The sequence below is a fragment of the Rhincodon typus genome, chromosome 4 (assembly GCF_021869965.1).
Source record: "Rhincodon typus isolate 14 chromosome 4, sRhiTyp1.1, whole genome shotgun sequence".
Taxonomy (NCBI): domain Eukaryota; kingdom Metazoa; phylum Chordata; class Chondrichthyes; order Orectolobiformes; family Rhincodontidae; genus Rhincodon; species Rhincodon typus.
In genome coordinates this window covers 79,479,619-79,499,172 of record NC_063335.1, presented here as the reverse complement: position 1 = coordinate 79,499,172, position 19,554 = coordinate 79,479,619, and the positions used below count along the sequence as shown (strand labels likewise).

At 40.4% G+C, this 19,554-nt stretch overlaps 1 protein-coding gene across 1 annotated transcript in view; it reads right to left on the bottom strand.

Annotated features, from left to right (window-relative positions):
• LOC109930330 (RALY RNA binding protein like) overlaps positions 1–19,554 on the bottom strand; it is a 428,249-nt gene that overhangs the window by 125,598 nt on the left and 283,097 nt on the right. Inside the window, exon 4 of the mRNA XM_048595997.1 lies at positions 7,720–7,767. Within this exon, the coding sequence (XP_048451954.1) occupies positions 7,720–7,767 (48 nt within the window). The remainder of the gene's footprint in view (positions 1–7,719; positions 7,768–19,554) is intronic.

The following is a 19,554-nucleotide window of genomic DNA, read 5'->3' as shown; positions in this document are numbered from 1 at the left end:
GAGAACACTGGAGTCAACTGTTCTCAGTACCTGCAATAAGACTCTCAGGTACAAGTCCAGAAACCATCGGGACTGGTTCAATGTGAATGACATGAAAATTGAACAGCTTATCTCCAAGAAAAGAACAGCCTTCTGTGACTGGCAGAATGATATCAAGTACAAGACTAAAAGAAGGGCTTATGTCAAAGCTAAGGCTGATGTGCAGAAGTGGGTAAGTGAGCTCAAAAACAAATGGTCGACTGATAAAGCCTTGGAAATCCAGGACCTGGCAGACAGCGGTGACATATAAGGCTTCTTTAGTGCTACCAAGGCAGTATACAATCCAGGCTACCATGGTCTAAAACCACTGTGCTCTAAAGAAGGACAAAAACTGCTCAAGGGCAACAATGCAATAAACACCCACTAGAGAGAGCATTTCCAAGATCTCTTCAATTGTAATACCAATGTTAACTTGGAAATATATCAGCCAAATCCCAAAGAGATCCATGCAAGGTGACATGAGAGAACCTCCCAGTGCGACTGAAGTATAAGATGCAATAAGGGGCCGAAGAAACAACCAGGCTGCTAGTCCTGATGGACTTCCTGCAGAGATCCTAAAGGAGCTCCATGAACACAAACATGCTTTGCTCTTGAAGATTTGACTCAAAGAAGAACTCCCCTCAGATGCTCTGATTGTGACTATATTCTTAAAGAGTGATAAGGCTGACTGTGGGAATTACAGAGGCACCTCTCTTCTGTCAAACATGGGCAAAGTACTTGCACATGTCCTTGCCAATAGACTTCTGCCACTATCAGAGGAAATACTCCCTGAATCGCAGTGTGGCTTCAGACTGTCCTGAGGAACAACAGATCTGATCTTTATAGCACGTCAATTACAAGAAAACTGCGAGGAACAGACAAACGGCTTTACATAGCCTTTGACACAGTTGATGGCCAGACTCTCTGGTGGGTACTGTCATGATGCGGTTGCCCTGATCAGCTCATCAGAATGCTGATGCTGCTGCATGATGACATAGCTGCAACAGTGCTTAGCAACTGTGCTTTGGAGTCTGAGCCTTTCAATGCAGAGACAGGGGCCAAGCAGGGCTGTATTATCACACCCACCCTGTTCACCGTCTTCATTGCTGCCATCCTCCATCTCACCGGCCAAAAACTGTCCAAGAGAATTTAAATCATTTACCAAATGGACAGCAAGCCGTTCAATCTTAATAGGTTCATGGTCAAGGGCAGGGTCTCTACCACCTCCAGCTTGCAGTTTCAATATGATGATGACAACACCATTGCAGCATACTCCCCACAAGATCTGTGATGCACCTCGGATGGCTTTGCCCAGGCATATAAGCTCCTAGGTCTCAACTTTAACTTAAAAAAGATTCTAGTATTCTATCAACCCCACCCACCAGTCCCTCACCCCTCCTAGAATAAGGGTCAACAACTATCCCCTTGAAAATGTGGATCATGTCCCATACCTCAGCAGCCTTCTCTCCTCTGAGGCCAACACTGATGCAGAAATACAACACCATCTGAGCTGTACCAGTGGACACTATGCCCTACTCAGAAGAAGGTTGTTTGAAGACCATGACGTACATGCCCAGACTAAATTTATTGGCCTGCAAAGCCGTTGTCCTTCCCACTCTGCTATGTGGAGCTGAAACATGGCCTACCTACAGTAAGCACCTTAAAGCACTGGAACAACATCACCAGAGATCCCTACTATATATTCTGCATATCAACTGGGAAGACAAGCGATCTAACGCCAGCATCTTGGAAACAAAAATAGAGATTGCTGGAAAAGTTCAGCAGGTCTGGCAGCATCTGTGGAGAGAAATCAGAGTTAATGTTTTGGGTTGAGTGACCCTTCCTCAGAACTGCCAGCATCCCATCACTATAATTCAACCGCAACTCCACGGGACTGGCCATGTCATCTGAATGCTCAACTCATGCCTCCCAAAATAGATTATGGGGGACGAAGGTCAGTGTGCTGGTGGCCAAAAGAAATGCTTCAAAGATAACATCTGGACCAAATTCAATAAATTCCATATCAACATCAATAACTGGGAGGATATGGCTACAAACCGGAATCACTGGAGAAATATGATCCAGCAGGGAGCTGCACGCCATGAAAATGATCTCCACCATGCTGTTGAACGGAAGCAACTCTTGTGCAAGGAGTGACAGAATATCAGGAAGTCCCAGCCACCACCACCTCCAACCACCAGTACCACCTACCAATGCCCTTATGGAGGGCAATCGTATTTGAACCAAGCAATTGCCAAGACAGACAGGGATTATTGCAAACTTGTTGGTTCTCCAAGGCACTGGACAAATTCTGGCACGATGTCTAATACCTGGTACTTTGACTGTGAATATCACTAGAAAGCAGATGGAATCATGCTCTGAGACATTTTTTCTCGCATTAGAAAGCTGACTTATTAATTTAATGTCTCAAGATGTTCATCAGTGAAGCAGACGCCTGTGTAATGACTGACTATCAGACCCCAACTGCATTTTATCTTCATTAGTTTATTTTCATTGTGATGTCTTTTAAATCATGTGTTTTTGTTGTTGAATTGTTAAGCATTTCTTGCTTGCAAATTGTAACGCATAGTTATGAAGGTAGAAAAATTGTGACAATTCTACCTCTGCCAATTTTCTACTTCTATTGAAAAGGAAAATGAAATCCCAAAGCTTTCAATGACAAATTTAGAATTCTCTTTTCCTCTGTGATTAGTAATTCGCTAACACAATCATGAGAATGTATAACTTTGAAGCAAGCAATTTATGAAAGTGTGATTTAATTATTGGGTCATGAATTACACTAAAAAGAAATTTTATTCCTTTAAAAAATTGAAATGGCACAACATGGGCATATGGTGTTTTGAAAACATCAAAATAATTTATGTTTTCTTATCATCTTATATTAATAATTAGCTTTTAAAATCACTTGATATATTCAAATCATGTGTTTCAGCATATTTTGCATTTGATACCAGATTGAGAGTCTATTATAGCTGAAGATGCAACTAAGCACTTTAATGGATTCTCATATTTTAACATAATACACATTACAATATTGATTAAGACTATTAATAGGTAAAATTAAATTGTCTCAAAATTGTTCAAATGGCACTATACAAGTGATTTTCCTGAATTAGCCTCTCTTAACTGGTTGCCACAAACAAACTTTGACCACAATTATTCAGTACTTGATATTAGTTATTAAAGAGGTGTATCACTGAAGAGCTAAAAATTATCCTACATTAAACTAAATAAGTGACCCATTAAATTAGTTTAGGTAGTCTTGTGTCATAATGATGAGCTGTTTACATTCTCTTGAGTAACTAATATCATTTCTGAATTATGGCATGAAAAAAATATCCAAGTTGACAGTACAGCATACAATAAAACATGCAGTGAAGAGGTCATAACTGGAGCTGTGGTCCACTGCAGAAGTGACTGAATTCAGTAAAGTCAATGGACAGGAAAATCTATTGTGTTCCGGCAAGTCGGATTGAATCTTGAGATGAAGAAGTGATAGAAGATGAAGTAGCCATCATGTTGTAGGCTGCAGAGATGTTCAGAACATTGGAACAGAAGGAGACCATTCAGCCCTTGAACATGTTCCATCATTTCATGAAAACATGGCTGATCCAAATTATAACCTCCATTTCTCCACTTTAGTTGAATATCCTATAATACCCTTCCCTAAGGAAACAGTCAGCCTCAGTTTTCAAATTTTCACTTGAACTAACTGTAACAGCTTTTTGGACTGTGGAGTGCAGATTTCTGTTAAACTTCATTGAAAGATAATTTAGTGCCACAATTCCAATTACAGTAATTTTAAAATCTCACAAATCATAGAATTGTTAATCGTTTGGGCAGCACAGAGGCTCAGTGGTTAGCACTGTTGCCTTACAGCACCAGGGACCTGCTTTGATTCCAGGCTTGGGTGACTGTCTGTGTGGAGTTCGCATGTTCTCCCTGTGTCTGTGTGGGTTTGCTCTGGGTGCCCTGATTTCCTCCCACAGTCCAAAGATATGCAGGTTAGATGGATTAGGCATGCTAAATTACCCCATGGTGTCCTGGAATGTGCAGGCTAGGTGGATTAGCCATGGGGAATACAAGGCTGTAGGGATAGGGTAGGGCTGTGGGTCTGCAGGGTGATGCTGGAGGGTCAGGCAGGCTTGATGGGCTGAATGGCCTCCTTTGGCACTGTAGGGATTCCATGTTTAAAGCAAAAAAAAAAGCAGGCCTTTCAGCCTCTTGTCTCTGACAGTTCATTGTGGGAGTAGCTCAGCAAATCCCATTTTCTTGCTTTTTCCTCATAGCCTTGAAATGTTTCTTCTTCAGTTGCCAATCCAATTCTCTTTCCAGAACTACAATTGCATTTCCATTCACCACACTGACCCGAGATCTTCACTACTTGCTGTGCAAAAAACATTTATGCTTAAGTTGATTCTTTTGCAATTCACCTTAAATCTGTGTCCTGCAGCTTGTGACTCATCCATCAATAGGAACAATTTCTCTCAACTTACTCTTTCTAGATGCTCCAGGATTTTAAACACCTATATCAAATTTCCCCTCAAACTTGTCTTTTGAGAATGACACTAACCACTTCAATTTAACCATGTAACTGAAGCACGTGCATGGAGTCATTCTCCTAAATATTTTCAGCACACCCTAAAGACTTCGCATTCTTCCTGAAGTGTAATGTCTAGAACTGGACAGAATATTCCAGTTAGCTCAAACAATTTTTAAGAAACATTTATCATAACTTCTTCAATTTTATACTCTACGGGCAAAATTTAATCTTCTTCAACTAATGGATTTGCAGTGGGGATATTTCTTGCCCTAGCAGAAGCCCTTGTAGCCAAATAATAACCATTTAAGGGAGATAGTAAGAACTGCTGATGCTGGAGTCAGAGATAACACAGTGTGGAGCTGGAGGAACACAGCAGGCCAGGCAGCATCAGAGGAGCAGGATAATTGACATTTCGGGTCGGGACCCTTCTTCAGAAAAGGTCCGTTTACCACCCGGCTTCAATTTCCAAGCTTGTGCAGGGGACAAATCTCACCGTAGCTCACCAGAGTAGTACTGGGGGATGAGGGGCCTTTGAAGAGTGTGCAGGGGTATAGGTTGACATGGATGTGGCATACAATGTGCAGGGGTGAGACCAGGAGGGACGTTTTCTGGTTGATTCTTTATTTTTAAGTTTTACATGTAGCATCGGCATCCCTGGTCAGGATTTTTCCCAGCCTGCTTCAGGAACTGGGCACCCTTTTAGGCTCTTTGCAGTGTAAGTGCAATCTAAAGTGCAAATGACCACTTTTACAAGCTCGGTTTACTGAGGCAAGATTTATCCCTGCTCAGCTCAGCTCAGGACGAAACCCCTAACCCCTCCCTGAAATTGGGAAAGAAAATCAGGACTTCTAGATTGTGCAATCAAGAAGTCTAAGAAAGAAACAAAGATATGCATTTATGTCGTGCTTGCCCAACCACTAAATACCTCAAATGCATTAATGTCAATGCAGTAATTTCAAAGTGTCATCACTGCTGTAATGAAGAAAATATTGCAGATAATTTGTGTGTGGCAAACACCTATGAACAGCAATATGATAATGACTTGATCTTCTGTTTTGTTGATGTCAGTGAAGGTTAAATATTGGCGAGAACACGGGAGTAACCCCCTAGTCTTTTTCAAAAAGGTGTCTTGGGATTGTATCCATCCACTTGAAAGTGTTGATATGATATGTCATCTTAAAGACCAGTACCTTTGGTGATGCAACACTCCCTCAAAACTGACCTGAGTCATCAGCTAGATTGTTGTGCTCTAGTTCTCAAGAAGGACTTGAACTCGAACCTTTTAATGCAGAGGTAAGAATGATGCATTACAGTTTGGGTATCAGTCAATGCTGATGCATAAAAATAGGCCAAAAGAGAGAACATTAAGGTCAATGGGAGTAAAGATGCTGGTGATCCTTAGTTCTTCATTATATTTGTTTCAATTTGAATGCTATTTTTAATTCCAAAATAGCTGGAACTGTCACTGCTAATGTGGAGTTCAGCTTTTATTTCCTGTTTCAGAAGTAAACATATCAATCTAAGTGAGGGAACTGAAGATGGATGCGGAGGTACACTGCTAGGAAATGGCACACCCATCATTGAAGATTCCACACATATGTCAGTCTTTGCAGATGACTATTTTGTTGTTCCATCATCTTCATATCACACTCATGGAGGTTGCTAACACTGGAAGTACAATATTTTGATAAAAGCAGATCTTTAGTTAGTCAACCAGATCTCTTGATTCAAACCAGTTCATCTACCAAAATCATTGAATTCTTACAGTGTCAAAATAAGCCATTCAGCCCATCGAGTCCATACCGAGCTTCCAAAAAGATCCCACCCAGACCTAGCCCCCCACCCTATCCCTGTAACCCTACGTTTACCATGGGTAGCCTGCTCATTCCTTGACATTACGGACAATTTACCATGGCCAATCCACCGAACATGTTTTTAATTCATTCATGGGCCGAAGGCATCACTGGCTAGGCAGCATTTATTGCCCATCTCAGAGGGCGGTTAAGAGTCAACCACATTGCTGTGGGTCTGGAGTCACGTGTAGGCCAGACCAGGTAAGGATGGCAATTTCCTTCCCTAAAGGACATTAGTGAACCCGATGGGTTTTTCTAACAATCGACAATGGATTCATGGTCATCACTAATCTTAATTATAGTTTTTACATTTAATTCACCATCTGCTATGGCAGGATTTGAACCCACTCCCTAGGTCTCTGGATTAACAGTCCAGTGATAATACGACTAGGTCATTGCCTGTCCTAAACCTGCTCATCTTTGGACTATGGGAGGAAACTGGAGCACCTGGAGGAAACCCACGCAGACACGAGGAGAACGTGCAAACTCCATACAGACAGTCGCCCGAGGCTGGAATTGAGCCCAGTTCCCTGGCACTGTAAGGCAGCAGTGCTAACCACTGAGCCACCATGCCACAAATTTATGAATGTGATAACTCCAAGTTCTACACTGTAATTTATGAGATATTTTGGATAGAAAAATGTTTACAGCTAAAGTCTTAGCAAATACTATTTTTTAATTCATGTTGTATTTCAATATTTTCAGATAGATAACATGAAAAACTTGATTCTATTCAGTAATGTATTTGGCATTTAAAGACAAAATTGGGTCAAGTCACTGCCTGCTTAAGGGATCTTTTATATATTCTCCTTTTTGATAAGAAAATTGTACTTTTTTTAGACTTGTTTTTGAACAACTGCCATTTTCATTACTGCACTGTGAAAGCATTGACAAGATTTACATTAATTTCTTGTCTGTTTGATCACCAAAAATTGATTAAATTGTTCAAGATGTATGTTACTTTCCTCAAGTCCTGCTCCTCTTGCACCAGAGGTTTTATTCATTATTTTAATGATGGATGTGTACCAATAGATTTTCTGTCTTTGAATGGATTTTCAATGGACTGCAGCACTTTGTCCCTTGTCTAACTGAGCTTGGAGCTTTCAGTGATGCATTCGACTTTCAGATCATTTTCTGCGTTGATTAGTCACAGTTTGCCACAGCAACAAAGGTGCATGTGCCAATCAATTTAGAAACTGCATCAAAGCAATTTAAATACCATTTAAAGTCAATGATAAATGTTAAATATTGCACATCTTGCAAAAGAAGTATAAATATACATACCGGCTGTAGAAATCATCTCTGTAATAATCGTAGTCAAAGTCATAACCACTGCTGTACAAGGAAAAATAAGCTTTAATGAGATGATGAAGAATAAAAGCTTTAATTTCTCCAACTTTAAAGAAATTCATTATTGCTAGATCCATTTAAACTACATTTAATACAAATGAAAATGTCACCATCATTTGAAATGTAGGTAATTAAGTCTAATAGACAAAACAATTGAGGTATACTGAAAATAGGAAATACTGCAATTACATTGTAAGTTCTGTCATCTTCAGTATCCTTTCTTCCTTTATCTAAATTCTGACAAAAATGTTTTGAGTTCTGTGCATTTTAATAATTTTCTACTTTTGATTTAGATTTCCAGTGACTGTACACTTAAGTATACATTGGTGGATAATCAAAAAGGAAGTGATTTTGATAATGCATTGGGTTTTTCTCTAGACATTAGATTGGACTTAAGGTCACTTATTTATTACACAAGTAAGTATTTGTTTTGCATTTAGTGATGATGTTTAGTGATTATGAGTCTTTAGGCAGTAGCAGAGAACTCTGATAAAATCAACATCAAAATGTCATCCAAACTACAGGAAATTGGGTACGCTGACGGCATCCGGGGCTTTTGAGGGTTGGGATTTGTTGGGTTTCTTACAGGAAGAAAGTTGGGATGGGTCCTGCTGAAATGAGTCTGGGACACAGGAGGCCAAACATTCCATGCCATGGTTCAGAGGAGGGCTTCTCTCCTGGCCCTACAAAGCAAATTAACATACAAACCACCAAAAGGCGCTTCTGCTTCTGAACCTTTTCCAGCAGAACTTCAACTAGTGCGGAGACTTTCTGGCTCTAGTTGTGGTTAAAATTACAGTCAGTGCCTAATAATATTAGTGCACCCTGATCTGTATTTTTAATAAGTACCGTGCTAGCTTTTTGGATAAGTGGCTTGTTAAGGGAAGACCACAATGTGAGATCTGGATGGGGCATATAATTATAGAATAATGTAGCAATGAAAGTGACCATTTGGCCAATCAAATGTCTGCTGGGTCTTTCACATCCAAGAGTAATCTAGTTAGACCCACTTGCTTGCACATTCCCCAAATCCCCGTATTTTTTTTCTTTCATATATTTATCCAAACCTCTTTTCAAGGTGTCAATTACTACTTCAGCAGCTAAGACACCCAGCTCTTTTTAAGGAGTGTATCTAACAAGTATGTAAAGCAAAATCATCCCTTGACATTCTAGTGAGAGGTTTAACTAAATGCTAATCTTATACCATGCATTTTATTCACTGGCAAGTCCTGCTGATGCTGTGTTTGGTTGAATAGCTATTTGAAAAATGGACTCCATGACAGAAATAAGGAAAGGATTGCTCCAGGAAGGTATAACATGAACAGTTCTAGGAAGCTCTTATATCTATTAAATATTTTTGTAGAAAGATTAAGTACTTGTGTGTAATTGTAGAATTAGCATTACAGTTACACACTTCTAATTTCTCTGTAGAATCTTTAAATGATTTGCCTTTGTAAAAATTAAATTTGGGCTTTCTATTGAAGCAGTTGAAACATGAATAACACAAATGTCTTAGATGGTCTGCAATAAAGCTGCTCACAGCAACTTGCAGAACAATATAACTCATAAACATTATTTGTTCAATGAAACAATGGATTGTCACTGATTATCACATGTTCAAAGCAACACAGTCCAACTCTTGTCAATATCACATCAGCTGAACTTGGACCACAGAAACAGCGGCAAAGTTTTTGAGTTTCTTTGTATTTCTCAATGTTCTACCTCCAATTAGTGTTTTTTTCTAACAGTTTCCAGCAGGTGCTATTTTCTTTAACTTGTTATAAATTCACACAGATAACTGGCTATCCACTTAGGAATCCCTGCTTATCTTCTTGCCATGCAGATACCAGCTCAGATACTTAATTTACTGCATTAATATCATTAGTAATGGTGATGTTACCAAGCAATGGAAATTTCAAATATACATTTGTCTTTATCAGGTTTCAGGTCAGCAATGTCTGACTTACAAACTCTCGTACTTATGAAAGCTGTCCCACACACTTTAACTTTAAAGACCTGATAACGAACGTTTCTTGTACTTACCAACGGCTGCTATACATTGCCCTAAATTGTGCTCTGACTTGTGTTCAAACTGATCTGTGAACAGACTCCAGAATGGAACCCGTTTGCAACCCAGGAACTGCTTGTATTTCTTGAACTTCAATATTTCCTGAAGACTTTTGGCAAGAGCACCTTTAGACAAACCCAAGCTGTTTCTTAATATATTTACTCACATCAATGAGAAAAATTCTGTTCCATAGATGCACTTGCTCTCTATGACCTAAAACATGCCATTTATACCACCTTATTGTGATACGGGTTATAATTTATTATATTATTATATGGTCTACAGTACACTGTCTGGGAGTCTGTTAGAGGCAGATTCAATTCAGGTACTCAAGATGGTATTAGATGACTATTTAAATAAACACAATGTGCAAAAAATGCAGGAGGATGGCACAAAATTATGATTCTTGTTTGGAGAGTTAGCATAGTCACAATGAATCAAACCGCCTCTTTCTGTCCCATAATACTTCTGTGATTCTCTGATTGTTATTTGGGAGCTTTGGTTGTAAAGTGGAAATAAATACGTTTTTTATATTCAGTTCTGTGAGAGAATGGCTTTTGTTTTAAGGGCCAGAATCTCATTTCTTTTGGCCAGGAGTCAAAAGAGCATTTCCAAGAAATCATGCTACCTGTGCTAAATGATTAGACAAGCTACCTGGTAAGAGTTTGGCTGAAGTCTCCACTAAAGTAAGATGTACTATCTCGAGAGGGACAGATGAAAAGGTCAGTGATAGATGCAAGTTCAGTTCAGAAGAAAAAGATCAATACCAGCAGATGAGTAACATAGAAGTAATCAAAGTAACTTGAAAATGCCAGAGTTTCTTTCTTATAGTTCAGTGAAAAAAATGCATGAATTAGCCTGTGGCTGTAAGTCCCTAGGAGAGATACAGAGAATCAAATCTGGTAAATGTGCAGAAATTTGCCAAAACAAATGTTTGCAACCTCATCAGTTTTGATAAGGAATTAAGAAATGTGGATAGGAATGATATTTTACTCCTTAAGTGGAAAGGATAGTGCTGCGAAAAAGGGTTGAGTCTTTCTTATTACACTTATTAAATAGTGACAAGAGCAAGAACAGATGATTTAAGTGGAGGACAACAATGAGTTGTAAAACAACACAAGCGCTGAAATTTTGCCACTTCTCAGTAAATAAGGCCATGTTTCAGCAATGACACGTTTTGTAGTAGGGTGGCCAAACATAAACTATCTCACAGTTCTTGGCACTTACAAAGGAGCAGCACAACAAGAACTGGTGAAGAGTCTCAACTTTCTGTTTGATTCTACCCTTCTCTTCCCTTTGAGGGGAAGCTTACACAGAAAGAAAAGAAGACTTATTACTAAATTAAACCGAATTGTTAATGAAAAAGATCTCAAAACCGCATAGGCAATAGGAATAAGACACCGACATGGAGAAATAGGAACAGGGATAAACTATTCCACTCCTCGAGTCTGCTTTGTCATTTAATGAATCACAGAAATCTTACAGTACAGAACAAGGCCATTTGGCTCACCATGCCTGCATATGCTCATTAAATCAACATCATCACCTACTGACAATTTCGTCCTTCTTTCCCATGCTCTTGAACATTATTTTTAATTCAAATAATTGTCCAATGTCCTCTTGAAAGCCTCAATGGAATCTGCTTCACCACATTTCCAAACACTGCATTGCATACCAGACATTGAGTGAATCATAGAATTTGTACAGTGCAGAAGTGGCCATTCAGCCCATTGAATTTTCACGGACCCAGTGAACAGCATAAAAACCAAAAGAACTGCAGATGCTGTAAATCAGGAACAAAACAGAAGTTGCTGGAAATGCTCAGTAGGTCTGGCAGCATCTATGAAGACAAAATCAGAGTTAACATTTCGGGTCCAGTGACCATTCCTGAGAACTGAGCATCCCTATCAGACCTAACCCATCCCCATACCTCCAAATTTACCATGGCTAATCCACTTTACCTGCATATCCCTAGACCCTATGGTGCAATTTCGCACGGCCGATCCACCTAACCTGCACATCTTTGAACTGTGGGAAACCAGAGCACTCAGCAGAAACCCACATAAACACAGGAAGAACATGCAAACTTTTCACAGACAGTCACTCAACACTGGAATTGAAGCTGGTCCCTGGCACTGTGAGATCGCAATGCAAACCATTGTGCCAGCATGCCATTGAATGAAAAAACTTTTCCTAACATAATCATTGCTTCTTTTGCAAATCACTTTAAATCTATGCTGTCTTGTTCTTGATCCTTTTGCAAAAGGGGATACTTTCTTCCTATCTACTCTATTCAGCCTGATCATGATTTTGGAACTATCAATCAGATATCCTCTTCTTCTCTCTAAGGAGAACAATTCCTGGCTTCTTCAGTCTGTTCTGATGACTAAAGTTTCTCATTCTTGGTATCATTCTTGAAAAGTGCTTCTGTACTCTCTCTAATGTGTTCACATCCTTCCTATAATGTGGTGCCCAAAACTGTACATAAGACTCCAGCTGGGGTCTAACAACTATCTTACACTGCTCTCTCTACCTGTCCTGCCATCTTCAATGATGTGTACATATATATGCCCAGATCCCTCTGCTCCAGCACTCCTTCTTTAATTACTCCCTATTTTTCTATTGTCTTCTAACATTCTTCCTTCCAAAATCCATCACCTCATACTTCCCTTCATTGAAACTCATCTGATACTTATGAGGATATGGCTGCTCTGTATCCTAATTCTGGTCATTCACCTTGTTTTCATCTCTCTTATTGTCATTGATCAGCAAAAATCTTACCGATCTTGCATGTAGAATTATTAATTGAACTGGCATGTACAGCTTTCTGGTGGAGACTTACAGATTTCTAGCTCCCTCCAAGTGAAAAATTGTTTCCTAACTTGTCTTCTCCTGAATGGTCTCCTTGATTGCCCCACCATCTATACCATCAATGTCTTTCAAAACCCTATAAAACTGCAATAAACCATCCTCTACACTTCTGTATTCCAGGCAATACAATCTCTTCTAATCTAATTTGTGCAGCTCTGGTAATATTCTGGTGAGTAAGGCCAATTTTTGTCAATTCTGATCTCACTTTATTGTCCATATGGGAACTCAATTTGGGTACGTCAGTCATTTATTTAAAAAGTTGCACATTACATGAAAACAATGAAAGAATGAACATTTTTCTGTTACAGAGATTTAACTTTAATTAAAATATGTATGAAAAGTTATTCCAATGCACTAAAATAATGAATCACTGAGTCCCACCCTGAATGGATAACCTCATCCATGCAGCAAAGTTCCTAAAGAGAGAAGTGCAAATAGTTCAAGAAACTACTTGTCCTGTATCTGAGAGACTGTGTTTCCCTGAATGCATCCAACAGTAACATTAGGACAAGGAGTGAATCTTATTGTTCTTAACACACTTCAGCAAAATTCTTTGAAAGCAAATTTTCTTAAGAAAGATCTGCTCATCAAATATCTTTCTGGCCTGGTACATGAATCTCTGTATTCTTGAAGAGTTTGCTGTGCCAAGACAATAGTACTAGTTGAGACATCTAAAACGGATAGCACTCTGAACTACAGCCAGACAAGAACAGTGTTATGATTGTCCTCTCAGAAGGATTATAATTTTCTGAGGGAGTATAATAGTCAATATCACAAGACTGTCATAGCAATGTTTCCTCCAATTCAACTATTATCTAATTTGACCTAGACAGTTGTAGTCAAGCAGCTATTTCAATGTCCACATCAGGAATCTTTATGAGAATTATATAATTAACTGGCTTTTTCCTAAAGTCAAGAGTTAGTTATTACATCTTGTTTTTGTTCAGTTTAAGAGAATTGCTACTGCATCATTTTACAAACTTCACCATCACTTTGGCATAGTTTAATTGGTTATTCCAAAGTTGAATTAGCATCGTGGTTTTTGTGTTTTCAGTTTGAATGAAAGTTGAAGAGAAATCAATAAATATAATGTTAGCATAGTGGGAATCTATCAGTTTGCTGTCAGATCAGATAGACCAAGTCCAAAACAGCTTTGTCTACTGATTCATGGTTGATAAGCAAGCTATAATTGATCAATATATAGAACAGAAGAATAGCAGAGATGCTTTAACACAATGCAGTCAAATCACTTTCAGCAACTGGGATAATGATGGCTGATTTCTAACTACCAAGAACAGTTTGAGTGTCAAACATTTTCGGAGAGACCAGAGCAAATGAATCTGCTGGCTGATGAGCATATTCCTTGAGAATCTTTTTACTAATCAAATCTGGACACCATGCTTCACATGGATTCATTCTTTTGAGGTGCTTCTCCAACTCCCATTTAGAATTAGAATTAGGTTTACTGTCACATGTACTCACATGAGCACTGTGAAAAGTTTACAAAAAGTATCTAAATACAATTCTTAGGAATAAATTTGAAAAATAAAGAAATAAAAGGTCAAGCATTACAAACCTTTGTGCCATCTTAGGTACAAAAGGTGTCCGGGTACAAAATTTTAGGAATAAATTAGAAGCGTAAAGACTTAAAAGCTTCAGAATTACAAAGCAGAGAAGATGGAACAGATGAGTCTGCGCTAGCTTCCAGTTTATGCAGGGTGCACTTCACCTCAAGGCTCTCAAGGCCGTAAGTCCACTTTGGCTTCACCTCGAGGCTGGGAGTCTGTGCTGGTTTCACCTCGAGTCTGGGACCCTACACTGACTTAACCTCGAAGCTGGGAGTCCGTGCTGGTTTCACCTCGAGGCTGGGAGCCTGCACTGACTTAACCTCGAGTCTGGGAGTCCGTGCTGGTTTTGCCTCGAGGTTGGGAGTCTGTGCTAGTTTCACTTCAAGGTTGGGAGTCCATGCCGGTTTTGCCTTAAGGCTAGGAGTCCGTGCTGGTTTCACCTCGAGGCTGGGAAAGAAATCCATCAAGTTCACCGTGAAACCTGCTTCACTTTCCATTGATAGCCATAAAGTGTTTTGAATGCATTGTGTCAAAGCATTTTTTAGATCATTGTGTTCCACATATTATCAGTTACAATTGGGATGAATTTTTCAGAATTTTATAAATTTGGGGAAGGTTCCATTAGATTGGAAAACAAAACTTTTAAAATTGGAGGTAGAAGACAGGAAACAATGGGCTAGTTAGATTAATGTCTATCCTAGGGAAACTGTTAGAAGCTATTATTAAAGATGGTACAGTAGGACGCTTGTCTAAGCTCAAGATAACCAGACAGAGTCAGCATGGCTTTGTGAGGGGGTAATCTTGTTTAACTAATCTATTGGAGTTCTTTGTGGAAGTGACATAGCTGTCGATAAAGGAGAACTAACTGGTGGTTAGTTTTCTAGAAAGCATTCGATAAAGTGCCGTGTTAATAACTATTGTAGAATATAACAGCACATGCTATAGGGGGTGGGATATTGCCATTGACAGAAGATTGGCTGGCTATCAAACAGGAAGCAGAGATTAGGTGTAAATCTTTTTTCAGGTTGGCAAGATATAGTGAGTTGTGTACCACTGGGACCATATGCGGCATCAATCATTTACCACGGGAGTGTAGGAGTTGAGAGGTAAGCTCATAGAGGTTTATAAAATAATGATGAGTACAGAAAGGCTTAATGGTAGTTGTCTTTACCCTAGGATGGGGCATTTCAAGACACGGGACACATTTTTAAGGTGAGAGGAGAGAGATTGAAAAAGGACATGAGAGGCAAATTTTTTTACACAGAACGTGGTTCGTGTGTGGAATGAGCTTCCTGAGGAAGTGATGGATGTGGGCACAGTTACAATGCTGAAAAGACACTTAGGTAAGTAAATGAATGGGAAAGATTTGGAGGGATATGGGCCAAGAGCAGGTAGGTGAGACTGGTATAGTTTGGGATTATATTCGGCATGGATTGCTTGGACTGAATGGTCTGTTTCTGTGCTGTATGACTCCGTGACTCAGATAAAGGAAAGGAAGGTATTGTTGCCATGTGTGCTCATAACACAAAGTTTGGGCAGGAATATAAATTGTGAAGAGGACATAAGGAGGTTACAAAAAGTTATCAATTGGTTAAATGAGTGGAGAATGATCTGGCAAATGATTCGAGTGGCGGGAGTGGTGCGAGCCGGGGGCAGCCAGGAAGGTAAGGTTTTCCTGGTAAAAACTGACCTCATGATTCAGTGGCCTACTTGATTTGAGCAGCGGGAGTGGTGAGAGCGTGAGCCGGGAAGTGAACTATTATGTTCGGGCATTGTCTAAACCTGAAACACTGCATGTGTAGTATCTCCCACCCATCCTCCTCCTCTAACCAAAGAAAAAAGACTGTGTGGAGGGTCGGTAGGGTAAGGTAAGGTGTTCTTTTCTTTATTCTTTTGGCAATCTAGAGTAGACGGAATTTTTTTCCCTTTTATTTTGGCGGGAAGCTGTCGGAGGGAGAAAAGTATCAACAAATTTAATTAACTCATTACAATAAATTATATAAATTAATGAAGTAATTAACTAAGTAGAAATGGCTGGATAGGTGATGTGTTGCAGCTGTATGATGTGGGAGCTGGCTGATCCCTTTGCAAATGGCGGTGACCACATCTGCAGCAAGTGTTGGTTGCTCGAGGAACTTCGGCTCAGAGTTGATGAGCTGGAATCGGAGCTTCAAACACTGCGGCACATCCGGGAGGGGGAGATGTACCTGGATGCTTTGTTTCAGGAGGCAGTCACACCTGGTAGATTAAGTAATTCAAACTTGGTCAGTCGCCAGGGACAGCAGGGAGTGACTGTAAGCGACGCAGGTAGAGGGATCCTGCAGTCAGGAACAGAGGAGCCTCAGTTCTTGACCTTGTCCAACAGGTACGAGGTACTTGCTCCCTGTGGGGATGAGGAAGAGGGCTGCAGGGAGGATGAACCAACTGACCACTGCATCGTGATATGGGAGGCCATTCAAGAGTGGGGAGCAAAAAGACAGGTGGTAGTTGTAGGGGATTCTATAATTAGGGAGATAGATAGCATCCTTTGTAAGCAGGATTGAGAGTCCCGCATGGTGTGTTGCCTGCCCGGTGCCAGGGTAAGGGATTCTCTGACCGGCTGGAAAGGATATTGGAGCGGGAGGGAGAGGATCCAGTTGTTGTGGTCCATGCCGGAACAAACAACATAGGCAAGACTAGGAAAGAGAATCTGTTCAGAGATTATAAGGAGCTAGGACCCAAATTAAAGAACAGGTCCTCAAGGGTGATAATCTCCGGATTACTGCCCAAGACACGTGCTAATTGGCATAGGGACACGAGAATAAGGGAAATAAACACATGGCTAAAAGAGTGGTGCGGGAAAGAGGTGTTCCTTTTCATGGGGCACTGGCATCAATATTGGAACAGGAAGGATCTGTACCAATGGGACGGTCTCCACCTGAATCGAGCTGGGACCAATGTTCTAGCGAAAAGGGTAAATAGGCTGGTCAACAGGACTTTAAACTAGAAAGTGGGGGGGCAGGGAATGGTGAAACTTGCCCCAGTGGGAAACAAAGCAGCAGGTTAACATCTGTAGTGATGGATTCAAATTAGTGGAAAAATATGAAAGAAGTGACAGGAAAGGAGAATTCAGGAGACATTATTAAAGTCTCCAGCACAGACACAAATAGGACAGAGTGTTTGGAAAAGGCTAGCAATTAAACACTGAAGAAACGAATGAAAATGAGAAGAGAGGGGGTAATACGGACTGAAGGTGTTATATCTGAATGCACGCAGTATAAGGAATAAGGTAAATGAGCTTGTGGCGCAGATTGAAATTGGCAGGTATGACGTGGTAAGCATCACGGAGATGTGGCTACGAGGGGATCAGGATTGGGACCTGAATATCCAAGGATATACATCCTATCGAAACGATAGGCAGGTGGGCCGAGAGGGTGGGGTTGCCTTATTAGTGAGAAATGAAATTAAATCAATAGGAAGAAACAAAGTAGGGTCAGATGGTGTAGAATCTGTGTGAGTAGAATTGAGGAACCGCAAAGGTAAAAAAAAACATAGTTGGGGTTGTGTACAGGCCTCCAAACAGTAGTCAGGATCTGGTGTGCAAGATACACCAGAAGATAGAAAAGGTGTGTAAGAAAGGCAAAGTCACAGTGATAATGGGGGATTTCAATATGCATGTGGACTGGGAAAAACATGTCTACGAGATGGCTTTTTGGAGCAGCTTGTGATGGAGCCCACAAAGGAACAGGCAATACTGGATTTAGTGTGCAATGAGGCAGACTTGACAAGGGAGCTTAAGGTAAAGGAACCCATAGGAGGCAGTGATCATAAAATGATAGAATTTACTCTGCAGTTTGAGAGGGAGAAGATAGAATCAGAGGTAACGGTATTATAGCTGAATAAAGGCGACTGCAGATGTATGAGGGAGGAGCTGGGCAGAAGTGACTGGAAGAGGAGCCTAGCAGGAAAGACAGTGGAACAGCAATGGCAGGAGTTTCTGGGAGTAATTCAGGAGACACAGCAAAAATTCATCCCGAGGAAAAAGAAGCATGGTACAGGGAGGATGAGGCAACCATGGCTGACTAAGGAAGTCAGGGATAGCATAAAAGCAAAAGAGAAAGCATATAATGTGGCGAAGGGCAGTGGGAAACCAGAGGATTGGGAAGCTTACAAAGACCAACAAAGGGCAACAAAAAAAGAAATAAGAAGGGAGAAGATTAAATATGAGAGTAAGCTAGCCAGTAATATAAACGAAGTCTGTAAAAGTTTCTTTAGATATATAAAGGGCAAAAGAGAGGCAAAAGTGGACATTGAACCACTGGAAAATGACGGTAGAGAGATAGTAGTGGAGAACAAGGAAATGGCTGAGGAACTGAATAATTACTTTGCGTCAGTCTTCACGGTGGAAGACATGAGTAATCTCCCAAAAATTCAAGAGAGTTGGGGCAGAGCTGAGTATGGTGGCCATCACCAAGGAAAAGATGCTAGTAAAACTGATTGGCCTGAAGGTGGACAAATAACCTGGACCAGATGGACTACACCCCAGAGTTCTGAAGGAGATATCTGAAGAGATAATGGAAGCATTAATGGTGATCTTTCAGGAATCGCTAGAGTCAGGTAGGGTCCCAAAGGACTGAAAAATTGCTAATGTGATGCCCTATTTAAAAAGGGAGTAAGGCAAAATTTGGAAAATTACAGGCCAATTAGCCTAACCTCAGTGGTGGGTAAGATTTTGGAGCCCATTGTAAAGGATGAGATTTCTGAATATTTGGAAGTGTACAGTAAAATAGGACAAAGTCAGCATGGTTTCATCAAGGGGAGGTCATGCCTGACAAATCTGTTAGAATTCTTTGAGGAAGTAACGAGCAGGTTAGACCAAGGAGAGCCAATAGATGTTATCTACCTGGACTTCAAGAAGGCCTGTGCCACACAGGAAGCTGCTGAGTAAGATAAGGGCCCTTGGTGTTAGAGGCAGGGTGCTAGCATGGATAGAAGATTGGCTGTCTGGCAGAAAGCAGAGTGTGGATAAAGGGGTCTTTCTCAGGATGGCAGCCGGTGACAAGTGGTGTTCCGCAAGGGTCAGTGTTGGGACCACAACTTTTCACTTTACACATTAATGATCTAGATGAAGGAACTGTGGGCATTCTGGCTAAGTTTGCAGGTGATACAAAGATAGGTGGAGGGACAGGTAGTATTGAGGAGGTGGGGAGGCTGCAGAAGGATTTGGACAGGTTAGGAGAATGGGCAAATAAGTGACAGATGCAGTACAATGTGGGAAAGTGT